Source organism: Mastomys coucha, unplaced genomic scaffold (genome assembly GCF_008632895.1).
Source record: "Mastomys coucha isolate ucsf_1 unplaced genomic scaffold, UCSF_Mcou_1 pScaffold15, whole genome shotgun sequence".
Classification (NCBI taxonomy): Eukaryota; Metazoa; Chordata; class Mammalia; order Rodentia; family Muridae; genus Mastomys; species Mastomys coucha.
This window is the reverse complement of record NW_022196897.1, coordinates 110,932,549-110,956,255: the sequence shown is the minus strand read 5'-3', so window position 1 is coordinate 110,956,255 and position 23,707 is coordinate 110,932,549. Positions and strand designations below refer to the sequence as shown.

Genomic DNA, 23,707 nt, shown 5'->3' with positions numbered 1-23,707 from the left:
GTGTGTGTGTGTGTGTGCAGGACGTGTTTACTCCTGTGTATGCACATGGAAGCAAGAGGCTAAAATATGTGTCTTCCTCTACCTTATTTCTTGAGACAGTTTGTATCTCTTACTGAGCTTGAAGCTCATCATCTTTAACCAGTTGGGCAGCAAGCCCCCAAGGTCTTCCTATCTCTACCCTCTGTCTCCAGCACAGCCGTTACAGGTTCACAAGGCCATCCCTGGTTTTTTTATGTGGATGCTGGAAATTCAAAGTCAGGTCTTTGTGGATGTGCATCAAGTGCTTTCCCCAGCTGAGCAATTTTCCTGGCCCTATCCACTAAGCATTCTGATCAAGCAGGGGCCAGGCCATTGGTCCTAGTGGAGGATTTGACTGCTCGGTTCTGCTGTCTCTCAAGTCAGGCTTTAGAGATCTGAGACCTCATTCTCACATTCTTCAAGACTGAATCGAGTCAGAAAAATGGGAACTAAGTACATAAACACTGCATAATTGTCTTTCTGCATAAAGCAAGAGGTTTTTTTTCCTTTGTCTTCTCTCTGTTCCTTTCTTCTCTTTCTCCTCTTGTTCTTTTTGTCAGTTGTTATTCAGTGAGACTGTGATCACTGAAACTGTCCTGTCCAGAGAGGGAGTTTCTCAAAGACCACTTAAATGTCTCTTAAGTAAATTCAAAAGAGTGTGACCCATAGGCTGTGTGTGTGTGTGTGTGTGCAGCCCTTTTGTATTCAAGAAGCTCTTTAAATTATATTAGTGACATATAAAAAGTATAAAAGTAGCATGGATTATTTGTAAACTAAACCTCAAATGACATCTTTAAATTCTCCAAGTCATTTTAAGATGTAACCAAGAAAGCATCAAAGAGCACTGAATAAGGGCCACATTCTGTTGCTATGATGGTTATAGCGGGGTGAGAGGGTGGCTGGGTGTGGTGAGTGCTGTATTTGTCATTGTCCATGTGCTTTAAGGAGCATTTGGAGTTCAGACATTCATCGGCCAATGATGATCAAGTGCTTGCCACGTGCCAGGAAGTGACCAGCATGCTCCCTTAACAGTGTTCTCTTTCTGGGCAGTGGTAGCACACGCCTTTAATCCTAGTACTTGGGAAGCAGAGGCAGGTGGATTTCTGAGTTCAAGGCCAGCCTGGTCTACAGAGTGAGTTCCAGGACAGCCAGGGCTAGACAGAAGAAACCCTGTCTAGAAAAAACAAAAACAAAAACAAACAAACAAAACCAAAACAAAACGGTGTTCTCTTAAAATGAAGAGGTCAGAATGACTAGGGATGTTTATGAAGTCCGAGCCCTGGATTATTACACATTTTTGAGACGGATATTGACAAGACCTGAAATGAAGGCTCTCCAACCTTCTGGGTTTAAAGCGTGGACCCCTGAGAGATCCTAACCATTTGCCCATACACTTTTCTTCCCCACATTTTCATTTTCCTGAAGATATCAATGAGTGCAAGATGATACCCAGCCTCTGTACCCATGGCAAGTGCAGGAACACCATTGGCAGCTTCAAGTGCAGGTGTGACAGCGGTTTTGCTCTGGACTCTGAAGAGAGGAACTGCACCGGTTAGTCTGCAGGGGTGGGAGGGGGGAGTCTTCACATTCTCCCTCATTTTCTGTGTCACTTTCACCTTGTAAGGTTGTCCCTGCCCTCATGTCGCTGCTGCCTGCTCTTTTTCATACAGACATTGATGAGTGCCGCATATCTCCTGACCTCTGTGGTCGAGGCCAGTGTGTGAACACCCCAGGAGACTTTGAATGCAAGTGTGATGAAGGCTATGAAAGTGGCTTCATGATGATGAAGAACTGCATGGGTAAGTGTATGCTTTCACCAGTGTGGAAGCAACAGAGTGCAAGAAGCCTGCATTCCCCGCAGGCCGTGTCCCAGGCAATTCCTGCTGTCCAGTCTTCTGACCAGCGAGGGCAGCGTGTGACCGAGGGAGACTCACATAGGGAGGCACCTAGGAGCTAACAATCATGAGTAACTCCATTGGCAAGCTGTGAGACCCTGAGAGATTTCAGCTTTCAGGACCTGACACAGCTGAATTGAAAATGATTCAGTTGAGCCATAGAAGGAGCCCCATCTGGGGGTGTCTGCATGACAGTCCTAGAAGACAATATTGACTAAGCTGCCTTAGTTTGCATTCCCTGTGAATAGTCTGAGAAGAGATTCCTGCACACAAGCAGTGGATTTAGGTTCATTTGTTTGGATTTTGGTTTGTTCATGCTTTGATTCTCTGTGGGTTTTGAAGAATAATTTTTGAGGGAGGATTCCCTCAGAATGACAGAGAGGATAGTACAGAGTCTGACTGTACCACAGCATCCTCAGATCTGACAGGGGGCTCTGGAGGTGAGAAGGGCACCAGGAATTGTCCTATGTTGGGACAAGATCAGGGTTTTCGATTTCCAAGCCAGTCAATCAGGACCCACCGTGGATTGCTTCTAATGTAGGAAAGTGTTGTGGCCTCTCACCTTCTAGGCTCTTCTACGTGAGATGGATAGCTGTTCCCCCCAGAAGGGAATTGATAAGCCATCAGTAGCCAGGACTCCTAGCAACTGGGATTTGGGAAGGGGGACAGCCTGGTAAAGAAGAACAGGGCACTAGTGTCTTCAACATGGGGCATTTCTGTTTTACAGATATTGATGAATGTCAGAGAGATCCTCTGCTATGTCGCGGGGGCATTTGTCACAACACAGAGGGAAGTTATCGCTGTGAATGTCCTCCTGGTCACCAGCTGTCTCCAAACATCTCTGCATGTATTGGTAAGGAGCTCTTTTAGAACCCTCGTGTGAGGTCCGTTGTTTGATTCAGACACTTATCTCTCTATGATGTCCTTTGTTTCTAAACAGACATCAACGAGTGTGAACTGAGCGCAAACCTCTGTCCCAATGGACGTTGTGTGAACCTCATAGGGAAGTACCAGTGTGCCTGCAACCCGGGTTATCACCCCACTCACGATAGGCTTTTCTGTGTTGGTAAGTTCCAGCCTTCTTTTTATTTCACAGTGCATTTTATTTCATCTCTTTGTAAAAGCAATGCATCCTGAGTTCCATCTTCATTGCTAGATACCTTTGCTTAATCTTTCTTGCAAGTATGATTCTCCTAGTGGCCCACAATCTTTGCACCTTACTTCCCTCTTCAAAGAAGCAGATGAGTGAAAGATTCATAATATATGCTCTTTGAGAATGAACATAGCATATACATGCCAAAGCAAAGCAACCAGTGATAATTAACCTCGGGGAGGAACTAAGCTTAGCAAGTGGAAAATGCAGGAAGACATGAGGTGAGGTCTCTGCCTGGCTTGGTAGAGATCATTTAAAGATTTTGAAGAGTGATCATTGACAATAAGAACATGGAACATTCATCTCTTACCCTGAAATAGAGGCCGTGTCTGGCACTCCTTAGCATGGGTTTTGTGGGACAAGAGTTTTGCTTTGTGGTTGGTCCTCAGTAGGTTTAGTTTCCCTTGTGAAGAGTGACACAGGAGGCCCTGTGGCTTTATCATGCCCAAAGTCCAAGTGAGATTGTGTAGAGGCTGCCAGTTTGGGCCTGGCTTGGGGTGTACACCTTGTAAGACTGCCAAGTCTTAGACGGTTTCCACCCGCAATCATAAATCAGCCCAAATTCTTTTGAAATCTAGCCAAGGTCAACTCAAAACTTCAATTCAGGTCTTGCAAAGGATCAGAACCTCAGCCCATCAAGCCTTAATTCATGTTTATAATCAAATCAATGACCAAGAAGATTGCCCCAAGTATAAACACAAAAGAAGGTGTCTCTGTCAGTTTTTATGTGCTGTACTGGAATAGTCGACACTGGCTAATTTATAATGATAGAAATTCATTGCCTCACATCTCTGGAGGCTGGGAAGCCATGGCAAAGTGCTGGCATTGGAAATGGGCCTTTTTGCTTTACCAAAATGTGTGAGAGGCAAGAGAGGGAGAAAGTAATAATGGCCCAATTCACCCATTTACACTGTCACTAATGCTACCCATCAAGGTTCGGTCCTCATAGCTTAATAAACTCCTCAAAGCACTACCCCTTAATACTTGTACAGTGGTAATTAAATGTCATCAACAGTTTGGGAGAGGACACGTTCTAACATTGTTCTCATTTCTCTTAGACATTGATGAATGCAGCATAATGAATGGTGGTTGTGAGACCTTCTGCACAAACTCTGATGGAAGCTATGAATGTAGCTGTCAGCCAGGCTTCGCACTGATGCCAGACCAGCGGTCATGCACAGGTGAGCAGCTTTACACTCTGTATGTCTCTCTTTCAGTTTCAGTCCCCCAAGTAGAGTGGCTCAGAGGCCTGGGATTCAGAGTGTGACAACCTTGGGCCCAAGTCCTTGTCTGTTGCATATTTTAGCTGTGTGACTTTAAGCAAGACCTTCATGTTGCATATTTTAGCACCAGACCTTCATTTATAAAATGAGATTGTGGGAAAGAGAAAGAAGGTTCAGTATAGCACTTGTGTAATAATTGGACGAGAAAGCATTTTCTTGGTTAAACAGAATTTTGGAGAGTTGCATCATGAACCTAATTTGGTGCCATTCTGAGTGTGTTTTCTATAGCATCCCCATGACCCGAGGATTTGTGAAGCTGCAAAACCTCAGCCTCTATTCAAATCTACTGAGTTGAAAAGTACTGGATCATCTTGGTGATCCATGTGTTTGGACAGATGCTGAAGTTTGAGAGCCACTCTGCTAACTTATACTCCTATCTCACTATCTTATGCTGGATGAGCCAGGCAGCCAACAAGAGGTAAAAAGTTGAATGCCTGACTCAGATTGATTTTGGCTCTGGTTAAGAAGAGAATTTGAACCTAGGAAACGCATTGATTTTATTTGACCTTTAATTCCACCCCCGACACACACACACACACACACACACACACACACACACACAAACCCACCTCTGTGTAATTTGACTATCCAAATAAATGTTGAGAGTGGCCATTTATAACTGGACAATGATAAAATATGATCTATAATAATTTTGAATTGTGAATTCGTGTGTTTAAATCCGTATCAATAGACTTTTAAACCAGTGGTGTGTCCTTGGACCACACACTGAGAGTTTTGAGATTGGCGGCCTCCTCTGTCCCTAGGATAGCTTGATAGGGTAATCTATACAAAGCTTCATTTGGATTTAGGGTTAAGAGATGCTCATGTTATACAAGTGAACTGAATTTTGTTACACTGGGTCAGTTCATACGTCCTCGTCGAATAATGGAGCCAATATCAATATCTATATAACGTGGAGCTGTTGATTTTCTTCTTTTCAGACATTGATGAATGTGAAGACAACCCCAATATCTGTGATGGTGGCCAGTGCACAAACATACCTGGGGAGTACAGGTGCCTGTGCTATGACGGGTTCATGGCATCTGAAGACATGAAGACATGTGTGGGTAAGAACGAAGGCAGAGTTGTCTAAGTGTTCAGTCACAGGACTGAGAAACTGAAAATAGAGATTAGTTCATACTTCCTGCTTCCTCTCCTGCCTGATAACTTTTTTATTGTAATCTGGCTGTTTTAAATTTCACCTTGATAAATGCTGGCTATCTCTGTGTTCTAGAAGTATTGTTGAACTTTGAGGGTGCGGTTTGGTCATCTGGAAGCAGGCTGATCCTTTTTACGAGTCATACTTTTAAGCAGCAGTTAGCTGAGAACTGGTTTTGCTGTATTATTGAGGCAAGACCCTTCTGGAGCCCTGCTCCATTCCCTGTGAAGTATGAAGCCTTCTAGTTCAACTGTGGGGAATGGGCGCCATTGTTGGTCTTCTGTGAATGCAAGGGAGTGCTGCACTGGACAGCGCTTTCCCAGGCTTGGGTAGTTTGTTTCTGTGCATGAGCAAGCTCACCACTGTTCTGAATATCTGCAGAAGCCTTTCTCTCCTGACTTACCCAGGCCAGTGATGCCACCTGGTTCTATGCGGTAACCTCCTCCATAGGCACAGGCTTAGAGGTTTGTTCTTCAGTAATCTGAGAATAATGTAGAACCCAATTTATTTTCTTTATCTTAGGAATCACTATATTTTTGTTGCCTCATGTCCAGGGCCTGGAAAAAGTTTCTCTAGCTGTCGTTCACTTTTACTTCTTAATTTCTTTTCAGTTGTTTCTGGTGAGAAGGTCCTTCCCTCTTGGCCAGAAATAGGAGCCTAGGGTGGGTTACAAGCACATACATTATGTGGGTGGGTGGTTTCCCTACATGTATGCCTGTGCACCACATGCATGTCTGGTGCCAGTGGAGGCCAGAAGGGGACATCAAATCACTTAGGACTGGAGTTAGACAGTTGTGAGTGGCCATGTGTGTGCTGGGAGTCGAACCCCTGATCCTCTGGAAGAACATCCAATGCTCTTAACCACTGATCCCTTTCTTCCAGTCAATTGTAGGTATCACACAGACAGAATCACAGTTATCTTACCACAGAGAATGTTGTCTCCTAGAAAAACCACCACATAAACAAGCTTCTATTCAGCGAGGGTTAGTGAGTGACAGGCAGCTTACACAATTAGTCAGCACTAAACAAGAGTTAATAACAGGCGGCTTACACGATTAGTCAACAGTAAGGCATGCCAGTATGACTGAAGTCCCTTATGTATTTTTTTCTGAGAAAAAGCATCTAAGTATAATATTTTATAATGTTTACATTCCAAGATTATTATTTAGTGAAAGTGTCTCACCTTTTCTTGGTTTTTATCTAGTTCTTTTGTCTCAGGGAGAAAGTATCCATTACAGGAGAAACTTGGACATATGAATTGTTTCTATATCTTACAGATGTCAATGAGTGTGACCTGAATCCGAACATCTGCCTTAGTGGGACCTGTGAAAATACTAAAGGCTCATTCATCTGCCACTGTGATATGGGCTATTCAGGGAAAAAAGGAAAAACTGGCTGTACAGGTACATTTTCTGTTTCATATTGATCCAAATCATGCCAAGCAGTAAGAAACTGCCCTAATAATTGTAATTTAACACGTTTTTAAACTTACATTTTAACTGTATTATAGATATTTCATGTGCCATATTTCCTCAGTTTAGCTCCCATGCCCTTGAAACTTTCCATGCTTGTGAAAATAACTATGCGCCGTATTAGATAAGTTAACACGACAAATGGTGTACTCTTTATAGGTTAGGAATCATGCTTTCAGATCACGTTAGTGACTGTGCTGGCTCCTGAAGATTCCTAGCCCTTTGTCAGAGCAACCTTCTTTTGCCAACACTTCATTTTGCAACTGAGATTGTTTTCCAAAGTAAACACCCTGGATTTTACCTGTCCTTACCGGTCCTCAAGTTAGGGTGCTTATGGATACACTAACTTCTTAGCCAAAAGAAGTCTTTATCCATGTGACCTAGCTAATGCCATAAAGGAACTGAATTACTCACAGTTTTCCTGTTTGTTATCAGTAGCACTTAAGAAACCCTTACACAATATTTTCAGACTATCATATTAAATACCAAGTGGAAGAAGCCACTCTGTGCCATGACGTTGGTTTATAAGCATTTAGATGTTGTCATCAAACATGAAATGATGAAATTATGTACATGCAATGGTAGACAGTAACATTTTCCTATAATAATTTATGGTAAAGATACAGATTGTGGCATAGGACATAATTTAAAACATCATGGTGACCTTGAATTAGGTAACTTTAAAAACATTTAACAAGTAATGGGCTATGCTTGAATTCTAAAAGCTGCTTGGTGAGGCCCTGTGACTTAAACATTAAAACTGGCATAGTGGCAGTTTGATAATGTATGAGTCCTCCTCTTCATTGTATCAGTGTATTTCAAGAAAGCATCAAAATCGATTTACCAGCTATAAAGTGACTGTGTTAATTGTCAAACTTACTAATACATGGCAGAAATGTTATTGGTGGTTCAAAAAGGACAAGCTGCCTAAGCCATTGATAGAGGCATAATACTGAAATTCTTTTATGCTCCCTTGTTGCTTATCTCAGAAATCTTGGCTAGGGGTCCCTTCTGGTAAATGAGAGCTCATTCACATAGACGCTAAGGTACAAATGATTCTCAGGATCAACATTTATCATCAGCTTCCAGTGTCAACAGAAGGCTTGCTAAGGGGCTGGGGCGTGGTCTGGCAGCGTGAAGAGGAGGATAGACGAACTCTGGCATTGTAATGAATGGAGGAAAACAACATAGCTCGCCGGAGTTCACACAGAGGCCCGTGATGATCCTGAGGAGATGGAGTCTCTGGGGAGAGTCTTCATTGGCCGGAGGCAACGAGTCTGCAGAGCTCCATTTTCCAAAGTCCATTTAATGGGCGAACATGCAGATGGGTATTTGAGATCTTCCACCATGACGACAGATTATGCCCATGCTATCGTCGTATCGTTACAGGAAAAAGAGATATGATGTATGGGAGCTTACAGCTGTTTCAGATAACATGCCTAGAGGCAAGATGGAGTCTGCTGACACCTCTGTATAACTCTTTGCCACACAGGCATGAAAATCCATTTTTAAAGGGGAATTGTTTTTATAATTGAATCTGCAGAGATGCAAAGGCAGGGGGACAGGACATACTCATCATGGGCTGAATGAGCCAGTGCCAGTGTTATGGTACAGAAGTCACCTACTAGAGAAGCCCAGTGAAGAGAAGTATGCCCAGAGAAACAGTTTTCTTTTTTTTTTCAGAAGGGCCAATACCTCCCTATTTTTTCAACTGCAGTCTAAAATGACTTTTCAGTTTGACAATACCCATCAAGTACTGTAGGAAGATGCCCTGAATGTTGTGACCTATGTCACAGTAGAAGAGTTTATGATACTCATGTCTGAAAGAGAAGACTCCTTGACTGGGTTCTGGGTTCTCCCACTGGTCTGTGATCATGAACAAAGCCATCTGACTTTAACCAGATAACCCACCCCCCCCCGGGCAAGGAACTGTGCAGTAGCCAATGGGAGGAGGGGCTGCAGTAGAGTGAGAAGAAAAGATCCCCTGGGAAGAATCCTGTTAGCCGCAGCCAAAGGTATCAAACGGGACCGGAAATGACTTACACAGACAGGAACTGGCAAGCCTCACACTCTTGAAAAACACATTTTGAAAAATCAGCCAAAATGTCTTTTTAGTTCCACATAACTAGGTCTCCTTCAGACTGGTTTCAAGTCAGGATTACTCATAGCTTCGAGCACTGTCAGGTCACCTTGGTGATGGTCCTGTTAAGGACGAGTGTTTATAATGTCCCAGACAACTAATGTAAACTAAGATACTTATCTTGCCTAATTGGATAAGCAAGATACACTACAAATAACAGCAAAAAGAAATGTTGCAACTGTCTCATAGTACACACGCTCTCATACACATACTCATACACTCACACATTCACGCAAGCACACACACACCACATACATGCACATACACTTAGGCCCATACACACTCACACATGCACACATACACATACCACATACATGCACATACACATTCTCTCTCTCTCTCTCTCTCTCTCTCTCTCTCTCTCTCTCTCTCTCACACACACACACACACACACACACACACACACACACACACACACACACCACATACATGCACAGTCCGCTTCTTTGGATAGATTTTTAAAATGAGTACCCTGGGAAGCAATTATTAAGAACACATATGCTCTTTCCTAAGGAGGAACTTTGTTTCATGAGAACTGAAATCACCCTCTGGGCTCCATACAGCTCCGTCTAAATATTTCAGCTCCCTTGTCATTACTGATTGTTTCCATTTTAACAAATAAACATGTTTTCTTCTCCCAATCACATCAGCAGTGTTAAGAATCCACCCACTGACTCACATTCCCAGCCCACACAGATGCTAAGCGTTTCATTTTTTTCTTCTTCTTAAGCTTTGTCCAAATTGTGGATACTGCTAAAGGGAATGTCTGATTTAATGGAGAGAGAATGTGTGTTTGCTTGGAACCCAGGACGCAGATCCTCTGTCTTTGGCTTACGTGGGTGGGGTCCCAGCTTTCCTGTGACCTCTGCTGCTCATTCTCAGTAACTGTAATGGGGAGAAGATAAAGCCCTTGCAGGGTGCCACCCAAGTGGGTCTTCACTTTCACAAGCTGATTTTTAGAACCTACCTGGCATCGCATGTTCACTTAACCAGTGGATAAAATCAGAACTGTTGAAACAGCAAGATTTTCTTTCACATGAGAACTGTTTCTGGCCGGTCTCAGAGCCCTACTCTTCCGCACCACAGCCGGTCAGTTCCTCCTGCTTTTCTTATCACCACTAATTTTCCTCCGCTGGCTGTCAGCCTGTGGAAACTCCATGGGTGTTCTCTTCGGTTAATAGTCTTGGCTCAAATTTTGACCTAAATTAAGAAATCCAAGTAGCACTTGCATTTAAGCTGTCATGCCCTCTTCCTCAGCCCCTAATTCTAGAGATTCCCTATGTGCCAGCACCATGGGCGCAGGATCCGTGGGACAGATGCTATCTTGGGTCAGAAAGACAGGCGTTTGTAGGTGGGATGTTCTCTCTCTGTATGGTAGCTGTGGAGGCTACAGAAGTTCAATATGCATCTCGTGCATGTGTGACAGATTTGTGGGCATAGGCAAAGTCCTGCCATGGAGTCTGCTTGCCGCTCACCCTTACCCTTCAGGGGGGCCCTGGACAGAGGACCTGTGTGAGCGTTTGTGACAGAGGACCTGTGGGGTTAAGGAGGTTGCAGTGTCAGCCTGAATTTGAATTTCTTTGCTTTGCTTGGCTTCCAGTTATTCTAAAAAAAAAATGAATTTTCTGTCTGGAGCAAACTTGTGGAGAAAAGAGAACATTTGTACAGAAAGAGACGTTCTTGGCACACTTGTGCCGGTTCCTTCGTGCTGTTGACGAGCGTTTCAGTGCGGCACTTTTGTTTGCTTGTTTTCCTTATGGCTCAGTCTCCCTTCCACTTGCCCAAGTCTGCCATGGAAACAGTTAATTAGTAAGAGTCTCTCTCTCTCTGTGTGTGTGTGTGTGTGTGTGTGTGTGTGTGTGTGTGTGTGTGTGTGCTCATGTTCATGAGTACATCCATACTCATGCTGACTCTGTTAATTTCGAAGTGTGTTTGCACTGTATGACCTGCTCTCTTTCTCATCTGCTTCTTACACACTGAGAACATAAGCTGCTTAATATGATGCATTATATTCACAACAGGAGACTTGAATATGACCCATGAATCACTGTTTCCAGGTATCCCAAAGCTTACAACACACAGCCTCTTGCAAATAGAATTCCTGTCATCCTGAAAGCATGGCAAAATTTAAAAATATTTTCTTGGATTAGAATTTTATATTAAATTTTAGTAATAGTGACTAAAGGAGATTCCTCTGTCAAAAGAAGTACCCATTTTCTTAAATGCAAGATTAAGGGAAAAGCATATTAAAATAGTAGTGTCTTTGACCATTGGACAACTAGACAAAGGAGGGGAAAAAAGGAGATAATTAGGAGTTGAATATGGTCCAAGGACATGATATCCATGTTTGAAACTATAACCAGATCCATTTTATACAGTGAATATATGCTAATAAAAAGAGGAGATGTGAGAAGATAGTATTACAGATTGATAGCCTCTGATTGATTAACTGTGAAATTATACTTAGTAAAAGAGGTTTGTGGATGTTTCTCTAAGTCTCATCAACATTTAAGTCTTTAAAATAAAGTTTAAAATAAAACTGAAGTTACTAAACTAATGATCTTAGTTACACACCTGTGTCCCAAGGAAAGTGTCAATAGCCAGGGAAACCAAGTCCAGAGTAACCCTAGCTTTGCCTTTTACTGGCTGCGGGGCCATCTCTGAAATTTTCAAAATCCCGAGAGCAGAATTCTAGTTCTTTCCACTTAAAGTCTGTCTTAGTTCTTTATCCATTACTTTTCTTGTGGGGATGGAACACCCGATAGAAACAACTGAGGAGAAAGAGGATTCATTTTGCCTTGTGACTTCAAGGGACATTCTGTCATAATGGGGAGGGACGACAGCTGAGCAGCCCTACCTGTGCCAGTGGTTTGCAGGACGACATATCTTGATTGACCAGGAAGCAGGTGTCATTCTCAAGTCTGGCTTGAGTGCTCACCTCTGCTGCCTAGGCCAACAGGGAAGCCTTTCAACCTTCCCAAACAATGCCACAGCTGGGGAGCAGGGTTTGCACACAGGAGCCTGTGTGCATTTCACATTCAGGCCCTAGTGGTTCTGTAGCATCTGGAGCAGCTCTTTCTTTCCACTGAAAATTATTTGCCAAATATTATGACAAACAAAAGAAGGAAATTAAAACAGAACTCTACAAAACTTATGATTAGTGTATTACCCTCTCAGGTGTGAGACTACCATGCCTAGGGGCATCTGTGTTGGTTCTATGGAGTCTATTAGACCAGCCTAGAGAAGCTTGCTTTTCTAAACGCCTATATGTCATTCAGCACAATTATATCTACATTGGCCTTCTTTACTTCTGTGGATGTGATGGGTTCTATTCTCCAGTTACTTAAGACTCCCAGTCATGAGTTTAGAGCTATGAGTCTCGGTTAACCTGACCTACGTCCTCTGTCAGTTCATGTGACTATTGAAACCACATTAAAATTTACCTAAACAACTTGCTATGATCATTAAAAATAATTCTTTCCTATGTATTTTCATGTCACGATTACCAGTAACATCACAAAAGAATTGTGTAAAAGAAACCTGTCATCATTGTATTTTGTGCTTGCTCCTAAGACCATTCTAGGCTTGAGATAGACCATTTGGAAGCCACTTGTTTCTTACCCTTTCAAGTCATTTAACTGAGTAAATCATTCATGAGTAAACCACAGAGTTGTTGCTCACCTGGTTTCTTTTTAAAGTCATCTCTTGAGTGGCCCCTGGAAATTCTTGCAACATTTCCTGTGGCTGTCTTAGTCTTCTTGACTTAAGTTCTGTGTATAATATTGGTTTCCACTTAAAAATCATAGTATCATATCCATACATACTTGTTTCTAGTATATAGCAGAGTTAATTATGAAAATAACCTCTTACACATTGAGTTAGTTTGAGGAAACAAAAAAGTTACCATAACATTTTTATGTAGTTTATGTTGGATAAATTTGAAATGAAATTTCAGAGAATGAAGAATTGAAGTTGTTTTTGACCTTTTACTAACTTGACCTAATCTGGTATTTCTTAATTCTGAGGAAAGTTCTCTCTAGGTTGACTTGAGTTTTACATGAAATATGCAAGACTGCAGTGTGCTGCAGGCTCTCAGGAAGCTAGCGAGGAGTGACTGACATATTGCCTTAAGCAACATTTTCTGCATATAATTGAAAAAATAATACCTAAAATAAAAATCTTATAAAAGTAAAGCATAATGAAACAGAAATACTTAAAATTTAAGAATAAAAATATCTTATATCATTCCAAAGTTTTCTGATATGTCAACATATTCATTTCTGTATGAAGATGTGATAAATGCATATTACCTATGAAGTTACCTTAATAAAATATATTACCAATAAAACATGACCATGAACACTAACCAGAAGAGTGTTGGGAGACTCACCTTGTCGGTTGGAGAGAGGGTCACTTTTCTGAGACACGGTTGGTACTCACATTAGAAATACAGAGAAGGATGGCCGCTACCAACGACATATACAATGGCCATGTCATTCTGTGTGGATGCTAAGTTGTCTGTTACGCCATGGCGAAGATGAGAGAGAATCCACTTTTGAATATTGCTAAGTCATTAAAAGGGCCACCAAAGGCTTTTGCGCAGAACTTTTTCCTAAAGCGCTGGTTATTTTTCAGATATCAATGAATGTGAGATCGGAGCACACAACTGTGGCAGACATGCTGTATGCACAAATACAGCAGGGAGCTTCAAGTGCAGCTGCAGCCCTGGCTGGATTGGAGACGGCATTAAGTGCACAGGTAAACTGGAAAAATAGCACAGTAGTGATATCCATGAACTACGTGGGTCAGAAACACAAAAGTATTCATTTTAGAAAGTGAAATGTAATTTTTACATTACTCAATGTAAATGTCATCATATTGATAACGATGTAAACTTTATTCTTTAAGATCTGGATGAATGCTCTAATGGAACCCACATGTGCAGCCAACACGCGGACTGCAAGAACACCATGGGGTCTTATCGCTGTCTATGTAAGGATGGCTATACAGGGGATGGCTTCACCTGCACAGGTAGGTTTTACTTTGGAAACAACTATGTAACTCTTGTTGGAAAAGCATAATATTCCATATCAGACCAACAATTCTTCTTGAAGACTGGGGCATGCCGGTCAAGTAACAGAAAATATTACTTACCTGAATTTAGATCCCCATGGAGTGAAACCTTGGAGGCAAGTCACCAAGGAGACCTCAAAAGCTAGCACAGTGTATGTCTCTACCTTTCACATCTCATATCTATATGCATCTGTATACACATACATGTATATACACATATGTCTATATACACATGTACATACTTTTAAGTCACCCATGTGACTTGGAGCATCAACCTAAATTAATTAAATAAATCAACAAGCACTAGTTTCTGTCTGGCATTATGAAATTAATAATAAGGTGTCAAGTAAGTACAAAAGGAGCTAAGGGCAACTGAGTAGCTTACTGAAATTCACTGAAAGTTTTACTGTAGCTCAAATCATCTCTGCCCAATCCAGGGATGTTTTGTCTTAGTATCTTGGAAAAAATTATTTAAATTACACTCATTAGGCATCAATGTTTCATATGCTTGGAATTTAATGCTTGTGAACTTTGTGCTCCATCTCCTCTGTTACCCCTTTGAGCTGAACCTGAAGCATGGGATATGGGCATACACTGTGACATGTTCTTTCGGGTCTCAAATATGTCCCCTCTGTGGGTGAGAAGATCTGTCTGAGTAATAAGTTTGACTTAATATTCACATTGCAGCATTAGAAATGATTTAGTATTCAGAGTTCTGAATCTGTACCCAATACTGCTGCATATTCAATATTGGCATTCAAAAAAGAAAACCAGTGGGTTTAAATTTATCGAACAGGAGGTATAATGAAGTGCAGTTGGAACCTTGGCAGTTAGAAAAAGTTGACAGCACCTGAGGCATTGGAAATCGCTTGACTGCAAAAGCATAGCCTATGTTTCTGTCTGCAGACCTCGACGAGTGCTCCGAGAACCTGAACCTCTGTGGCAATGGCCAGTGCCTCAACGCCCCTGGCGGGTACCGCTGTGAATGCGACATGGGCTTCGTGCCCAGTGCTGATGGGAAGGCCTGTGAAGGTAAGCATGGGGAATCTGTGAGACTTGGTTGTTCACACATCACTGGCTTTTTTTCTTTTTTAAACCTGAAGCGTATCTTGTCTTCACATTTAAGCTGGTCAGTTTAGTTGGCAGAGAGGTATGATGGTATTGTCGACTAGAGAGGATCTAGAAATACTAAGAGTCAAGCCTCAGGGTGTGCCTGTGAGGGAGTATCTAGATTAGGGTAACTGAGCTGAGAGTCATCCTAACTCTGCAGAGCACCATATTATATGCTGGGGTTCTGGATTAGATAAAATAATAGAAATCGAACTGAACATTAGCATTCACTGCTCTCTGCTTCCAGACTTTGGACATAATACATAAAGCTGCCTCATGTTCCTGCTGCAGCCTGGCAGGGCTTTCCTGCCGTGAGCATGCATGATCTAAAATAAACATTCTTGACTTTGCTACTTTGGGGGGGGGGGGTATTTTTCTCACACCAAGACAAGAAACTAGTATAAGGTTACGATACTTTCCGGCAGACCACTCCTGCTTTTGCAGAGAAAATCTGGGCCAAGTGATTTGCAATGTTACACCATAGGACACAAGAGACAAAGAGTGACCAAGCACAGTTCATCTAATGCAATTCAGCTACTCCTATTTTTGGAGGGCGGGGGAAGCTCTCAAAGCACAGATTCCCTGGTGTTCTGTTTGAGGGTTGTCTATAAATACAGAAGTATGGCTGTTAATCTCTGCCAGGCTTTGGTTTCTAGAAGTCAAGGATTCCAGATAATAACAGCAGAGAGTTTGCTCCTTGTGTGGAGCAATGTCCTAAATATATCTTAGAACATTCTCTAAATATCTCGCACATGTAGACACAGAACGGGATTTGACAGGTCCCTGGAGGAGAATTCCCTGGAATAGTGCCACTTGCTTTGGTCTCTCGGCTTCAACTTCTGTCTTTCTGGGAAGTGTTGGTCAGACCGGAAGAGTCCTGGGAACCTATTGATTCAGCATGGATCCAGTTAGGAAACAACACATTCTTCTCCTTATTCACACTTGTCAAATCTAAGTACATTGTCTTCATTGAAAGTCATTGGGGATTGCAGTGAGCTGAGATGATTTCAGGAGAAATAAACACATGATAAAGACTGACAAAAGTTTAAGCAAGGCCCTGATTCGTGCATTAACCAATAGCTCTTCCTTATTAAATGGATATGAACTCAGACTCACTCTTCAGCTGTGTCATTCATACTCATTTCTGTAGTTTCCTCACTTATGGAAACCCTTGGGAGTTCTTTATCCTGTTCATGTTAATAATGCATCACTGCTTCTGAGGCCTTGCTCATGAGCCTAATGCCTTTTTTTGCTTCTGTAGCCATAAAGCCAGGGGAAACAGGTACTGGGCCACCTCTGGTGACAGTCATGGGGCAAATGTTGTTTCTCTTAAAACTTACAGGAAGGTTTTGTTTGTTTGTTTGTTTGTTTGTTCTTAGTATAAGTTATCGCAGACAGAGTGGTCATGCCTAGTTAAAGCAGTCTCCAGTCTGAGAATATGTCTATTCATCACACCAGCAGAACACTTTGCTGAAGCAGTGGGGGAGGCCCCCAAAAGGCATCTGCAGTGTGTAGGTCTCCTGTGGACCTCAGCAAGCATGCAGTGAAGAACTGGCATGTAATGAAGAGCCAAGTGAACTTTCAAGCTGCTCCCAAAGGATCTTAAATGTTTAGTTCTCCACCAAAATTGGAGAATATATAGATAAGAACAACACAAGAATTTAGCCTATCTTGTTTTGTTTGGCTCTTGATTACAACAGTAGGGTAGACCTATATCCAATACCACAAAGAAGACCGATGGCTCTCTAGAAAATATTCAGCCTGTGGCTTCGCATGTGATGGGCCCCAGGAAACAGAGCATTTCACTAGCAAGGCTTCTGTGTACAGACAAATCCCCTGAAAGTCTAGGAAACTACCTACATTGGCGTCAGGCAGACTGCCTTTTTTAATGCTAATATCCACTGCCTAATTTTATTGGGTGGCTTATTCAGTGGAAGTGTCTTTTAAAAATCTGCCTCTTTTTGTCATCCTTCCTCAAGATATCAATGAGTGCTCCCTTCCAAACATCTGCGTCTTTGGAACTTGCCACAACCTCCCCGGACTCTTCCGTTGCGAGTGTGAGATTGGCTACGAACTGGACCGAAGTGGTGGGAACTGCACAGGTAAGGTATCATGTAGGTTAAGATGAGCTCCCAGGTATCCCCAGAGCTGCTGTTGCTCAGGCATCACCAGGATCACACGAGCTACAGAGGAAAACAAAGGAAGAGTAAGGCCTTAAGAGTCAAGGGTACATGTCTCAGGCCTGGACCCCATGAGAAGTGAGTGTACAAAGGCAGGAGACGTCTGTATGTTTGGGCTTGAGCTTGTGGCTCCAGAGGGAAGTTTCTGGGGTGCTCTAGCTATATGTCTTCCTTCCAGTTTCTTCCCTCCTAAAATAAATCTTCAGAACCTCCTTTCAAAGGCCATGCCCTGGAACCCCCAGGTTGTTCCTGTACCCTTCCAATGCAGTGCCCACACCTTTCCACACACGCTCAGGTTCTGATCTGATTATCAGATACATAGGGTCTGCCCATGCATTTATTTTGTGTGTGGTGGTGGTTGGGGATATAAGTAGATGGTTAGGTGTCTGTGCAAATGTCAAGTTTCCAGTGTCTTCCTCTATTGCTGAGACTTGGTGTCTCATTGAACCTGGAACTCACTGATTGGCTGGGCTGCCTGGCACAAGTTCTGAGATCTTCCTGTTTCTTCTGCCTCCTAGGAATATATGGGTGCAGAAGATCTCAAGTTGTGTTCTCATGTTTGCAAACACTTTGCCCACTGACCCATCTTCTTAGCTCCATTTAATACATGAGTCATCTTTTTTGTAGAGAAAAGGACTCCCAGGGAAAAAAGAAAAAAAATTAGAAAAATTATAGCTCCCACCAGACGGCCACATAGCTCTCTTTAGCACCAAGAAAAGGCTGGTAGTCATGGCAAGTTTCTCTCTTAGACCACCCTCCTACTCAAGACACAGAAAAAGCAGGTCTCACCCTGGAGGATATCAGCGTTTTTCAGACCACAGGAAACACCCCAGGACAAGCATCCCGATTCCCCGGGCTGTCTGCTCCAAAGCCATTTATCTAGTTTGATGTATTTCTTAAGCATTAAAAATAGAGAAGAGGTTTGTACAGGGTTAGAATTTGTCAAAAAACTCCATGTCCTATGTCTCTGGAATGTTGTACATAGTTTTGGAAGAGATGCCAAAAGGGAAATAGACGTTCAGCACGCATCGGGGCAGGGAGGGCTCTTTATGAGCTTGAAGAAACACGCAAAGCCTCCTACATGTGCGTGCAGAAAAGATAGCAGAGACCACCTGCTCCAAAGTGGACTGTGGGACGTCTTGCTCTAATTTGAAAAAATAACACACCACACATATTAAATGTATTGTTCTTATAAACCTATGTCTGAAATTTTGGTTGACCGAGGTCAAAACATTGTTTTGCCATTAGTTACCTGGACTGGAATATTTTTCTTAGCTTCAAAGTTATATTTTATTCTGATGACAAATTCAAAGGCTAAACATGTTCAGCGGGTGGGGGTTTGATCAAAGGCTGTGACATAGTTCCCTGCTGGGGAGGGGCCTTTCAGAAGTAGGGGGGTTGCATCGCTAGGTATGATGGAGGAGTTGATTACTTCCTGCCAGGAGCCCTCGACTAGGTGCTGCTGCCATTGATGACATCAGTCCACACAGGATGCTGGGTAATTCTGCCCATTTGTTTGGCTGTAGATGTTAATGAATGTCTGGATCCAACCACCTGCATCAGTGGGAACTGTGTTAACACTCCGGGGAGTTACACATGCGACTGTCCTCCGGATTTTGAGCTGAATCCAACTCGAGTTGGCTGTGTCGGTAAGATCCTTAAAACTTTTCCCAGACACCTACTGTTTATTAATTTAAAACCATCACTGAATATTCCATTTCTTATGTTTTCAAAAGTGATAGCATAAAAATGTAAATATTTCTCAAACACGTTGTGTGCTTTGAGCTTTCTTTTCTGAAGGAAAATGACACATATATATATACATATATATGTATATATATATTCTTGTGTGCTTTCAGCTTCTTAGAAAATTTAAATTGAGTTTTTTAAAATACTTTCAAAAAACGAGTTGACTCTTAACCCCTCTTATCCCTCTAATAGGAAGAATGTTCCTGACACATTTTTTATTTGTGTATGATAGATACTCGCTCTGGAAATTGCTATCTTGATATCCGGCCCCGGGGAGACAATGGAGATACAGCCTGCAGCAATGAAATCGGAGTTGGTGTTTCTAAGGCTTCCTGCTGTTGTTCGCTGGGTAAAGCTTGGGGAACCCCATGTGAGCTGTGTCCTCCTGTGAACACATGTAAGTGCACATCCTCCATCTTACCACAACTACAACTACTACTACGTACATCTTCTGCTCCATCTCAGTCCAGTTCTCTCTAGATCCATAAAGGAGAAGCCACTAGTGTCTTCATGACACTGGCCTTCGGATGTCTTAGGATAGAAAAGGCAGATTAATCCCATCAGTCCAGTATGTGGGAATCCAAAAAGTTCTCTGGCTTGCCTTAAAAGCTTATATAGGGCAGGAAGTGTCTCTTATCCCAGGAAGAAGTTAGAATTACTTTAGTATTTCCAGGGCTAGGTTTTCAAGTGTATGTGAATGGAAGCTTCAGAATCCAACTTGAAGGATGTAAAGGATACACCTCCTTAAAGGAGGACTTCTGTCTTGTACACTTTGATTTAAACCAGAAGTGGCCGCATATTGGGATGAATGTTGGTTTATTTCTTAAAGAATGGTCATTTATTTACTTCTCAAAATATTAATCAAATAAGTTGAGAGTAGAAAGCTGGCATTCTGCCTTCCGGGAATGCACATCCATTAGGTAGAAAGGGACGTAAACATAAGAGCTCTGATTCAGCACAGGCCTCAACCACAGAGGAAGAAGAGTTGGCTCAGAGTTACGTTTGATAGAAAATACACACTAGGTTTAAGTTGGGACTCTTTGAGTGGTAGCGGTGTGACCTTGGCCAGACTAGTATCTTAGAATATCTCACCCGGCACAGCCTGGCAGGAACAACCTTCTCTTTCCTCTTCAGAGATAGAGAGAGGGTTTAGTTACAGATAAAAGTGGGTGCTGACCACTTTGTGAACTTTTGAGCTATTCATTGAAGAAGAATATGACGTGAGTAAGGAGAAGCCCTAAGAAGGAAGAGAAGAAAAGTAAAGAAGAAGACACCCAGTGCCATTGAGGGCAAACCCAGATTAGGATTTGCAAATATGGAATTCAGCCTTATAGAATAATAATGATTAGCAAAAAGTCAACAGCTCAAACTAGAATGGGAATTTGAACATATCTGAATCCACGTGGTTTTATAAAGCCAGGGCAAGGGCCAGGTACAGGAAGACTTTGACAATTATGAAAGGACAAGTCTCATGTTCTTCAGGATGATATTATGGGACTCGGTCACTTTATTCACATTCTGAGACATGGCACTGGAAGAAATACTTTATGTAAATCCTTATGACTTGATGGAGATAAGATGTGGGAAAAAAATTAGATTTGCGTGGAAATCAAGATTTTAACATCACATGTGTGACACCAAGGAGTAAGAAAACTATCTAGACACCAAGAATAGCAACAGGTTGAAAACAAGAACAATGAATCTCCTGCACTCTGTTTGGAAAGGGTTTTAGAGATGAGCTGATGGTCATTATTAGGGGAAATGGGGACACCCAGGAAAGAATACTAAATATAACCAAAATGGAGTGAAGTTGACAGGAAACAAAAATGGGGAGGAACTCTTTCTTAAAAGGTAGTGATGGATAATAGAGAATAAAATATCTCACAAGAATACGTGACCAGAGTAACCATGCATTTCCAAGATCAGTACAGTGGGCTTGTGTTTGGGGAATGGCCCATGCGTGGTAAGACAGATGTTTGCTTGCTTTAAATGGGTAAATAAGAGCTGAAGATTCTGGAAGGTTAACATGGTCAGTCAGATGTGTCCGCATTTCTCCTGAAGATATTATTTTAGAAGTTCTAAATTCAGAGGAACTCACATGGAACTTCTTGTTTCAATAGCTGAATATAAAATTCTTTGCCCCGGAGGAGAAGGTTTTCGCCCAAATCCCATCACCGTTATACTGGAAGGTAAGGGTTTCTCCTTTGTCTTAACAAGAACATCTTTGGGTGCTCTCCGTTTCATTCAAGTCCTGAAGGCATGCATTGTTTTCATTCTTACAGATATTGATGAGTGCCAGGAGCTCCCAGGGCTGTGCCAAGGGGGGAAGTGCATCAACACCTTTGGCAGCTTCCAGTGTCGCTGTCCAACTGGCTACTATCTGAATGAAGACACTCGAGTGTGTGATGGTAAGAGGTTGCATGCAAGATATGTTGAGGACTGAGCAGCCCCCCAACCAGGATACAGTTACCAACTGAGCTCAACAGCATGGCTTCAAAGTCCAAATGACCTAAACCACGTTCTTAAGAAAACTCCATTTTCACTGGACTAGCATGCATCCTATCTCTGTGTTCAGGGTAGTTCTAGGCTTTTCCTCTTGTCCTTAGCCACTTGTCACCTGTACAAGTGTATTCAGATGAGCATCTCTTAGAGCCTCCCTTTGTCTTTATGATACAGCCAATGGCCTCATTTTCCTTTTTAAAGATGGAGAATTTTGACCATTTTTCAATTTGAGAACAATTAGCCCCAGAACTGTGGTGGGGGTTGGGGATTGAGGGGACTCCATCCACATCTAGGATTCACAGTTAGGAAAGAGATCTCTTCTATAAGAATTATTTGAACATCATGGTGTATAAGACTTAGTACTCAGACTCACGGTTAACAAATATTCCCGTGACCTGCCCTGTTGCAGTTACTGATGGCTTCAGCTTAGATTATATCTATGAACATATGAGATATGTCATTATCTTTCTGAGGTATATTTGACAGGTATGATTTCACCCCATTTCCATCTCTCAGTGCTTTGGAGAACACGAGGACTGATTTATTAAGCATTTGTATCAGAAGGCATGAGCTCCTTTGCAAACCTTTACTGAAAATGTGAGCTAGAGAAGAGACGTCCACAGGCTGAGGACCTCCTGTTCATACCTGGGTTTCAGGCCCTCCAGATAGAAAAGTTTTGCTCCTTACTGTCAACATTCACACTGGCACTGAATGTCCGCCCGTTCCGGAGGGCTGTTTTCGTGGTCACATTAACACTTTCTCTTTTGGATTATAGATGTGAATGAATGTGAGACTCCTGGAATCTGTGGTCCGGGGACGTGTTACAACACCGTTGGCAACTATACCTGCATTTGTCCTCCAGACTACATGCAAGTGAATGGGGGAAATAATTGCATGGGTGAGTCCAAATGTTTCTCTAGCGTGTGGGCTTGATCTCGTGTGTGCGAAGGCCAGTCAAACAAATGGTGTTTGCTGCTCTGCTAATCGCAGTGCTTGCCTCCTCTGAACTGTTGCAGTGAGATAAAACCCCGCCTCCAACATGCTCCTCGTAACCCATAGGTTTGGCATTTTCGCGGCTGTGTGTGTGGCATGGGTTGGTTGAAGGTTTTCTTTAAAATGTGGGGGTTGGAAGATGCCAAACAGTTTAATAGTACTTCTTTCGCTTGACTTATAGGTGTGTCTTTCTACAATTATATTACAGCACTGACCTACAGCATTAAAACATCTTGAATCGGAAATAAGAGACTCCCTGCCAAATAGCAGTGGAGGATTGTTACAAGGAGAGAGGGTGGAGGGCCGTGTGAAGTTTGCTAATGCTGCACTTCACTTCGTAATGACCTCATTCTGTGGCACAGAACAGCAGGAGTCCATTTCTCCAAGCGCCTCGCTTGGACGGCACTTGTAGCGGTGTGGGTAGCTGAGAAGTTGGGTGCATGACCATTTTCTGCTCTTACCATAGCTGGATTACCACATGCCCTTGCCTTTTGAGTCTCCTGTTGTGCTCTGCTGGGATGTGGAGATCCCATGGGATCACCGGGCCTTTTGCTCTCCTTTGTTCTAGACATGAGAAGAAGTCTATGCTACAGAAACTACTACGCAGACAACCAGACCTGTGACGGAGAACTCCTGTTCAACATGACCAAGAAGATGTGCTGTTGCTCCTACAACATCGGCAGAGCCTGGAACAAACCCTGTGAACAGTGTCCCATCCCAAGCACAGGTGACAGTTAGCTTCCTGCCTACCGTGGTAGATCAGTCCGCTAGAAATTGCTAGAGAAGGGGCTGGAGAGGTGGCTCAGTGGGTAAGAGCACTGACTGCTCTTCTGAAAGTTCTGAGTTCAAATCCCAGCAACCAACATGGTGGCTCACAACCACCTATAACAAATCTGACACCCTCTTCTGGAGTGTCTGAAGATAGCTACAATGTACTTACATATAATAGATAAATAAATCTTTAAAAAAAAAAAAGAAAG

General features: G+C 42.5%; 1 protein-coding gene across 1 annotated transcript in view; it reads left to right on the top strand.

The window, feature by feature from the left end:
- Positions 1–23,707, top strand: part of Fbn1 (fibrillin 1) — a 209,270-nt gene that overhangs the window by 140,577 nt on the left and 44,986 nt on the right. Inside the window, exons 25-41 of the mRNA XM_031371746.1 lie at positions 1,444–1,569; positions 1,689–1,817; positions 2,641–2,766; positions 2,854–2,979; positions 4,125–4,247; positions 5,291–5,416; positions 6,786–6,911; positions 13,756–13,878; positions 14,029–14,151; positions 15,100–15,225; positions 17,283–17,405; positions 19,010–19,132; positions 19,465–19,629; positions 21,353–21,421; positions 21,515–21,640; positions 22,510–22,632; positions 23,296–23,454. Coding sequence (XP_031227606.1) covers positions 1,444–1,569; positions 1,689–1,817; positions 2,641–2,766; positions 2,854–2,979; positions 4,125–4,247; positions 5,291–5,416; positions 6,786–6,911; positions 13,756–13,878; positions 14,029–14,151; positions 15,100–15,225; positions 17,283–17,405; positions 19,010–19,132; positions 19,465–19,629; positions 21,353–21,421; positions 21,515–21,640; positions 22,510–22,632; positions 23,296–23,454 — 2,142 coding nt within the window. The remainder of the gene's footprint in view (positions 1–1,443; positions 1,570–1,688; positions 1,818–2,640; positions 2,767–2,853; positions 2,980–4,124; positions 4,248–5,290; positions 5,417–6,785; positions 6,912–13,755; positions 13,879–14,028; positions 14,152–15,099; positions 15,226–17,282; positions 17,406–19,009; positions 19,133–19,464; positions 19,630–21,352; positions 21,422–21,514; positions 21,641–22,509; positions 22,633–23,295; positions 23,455–23,707) is intronic.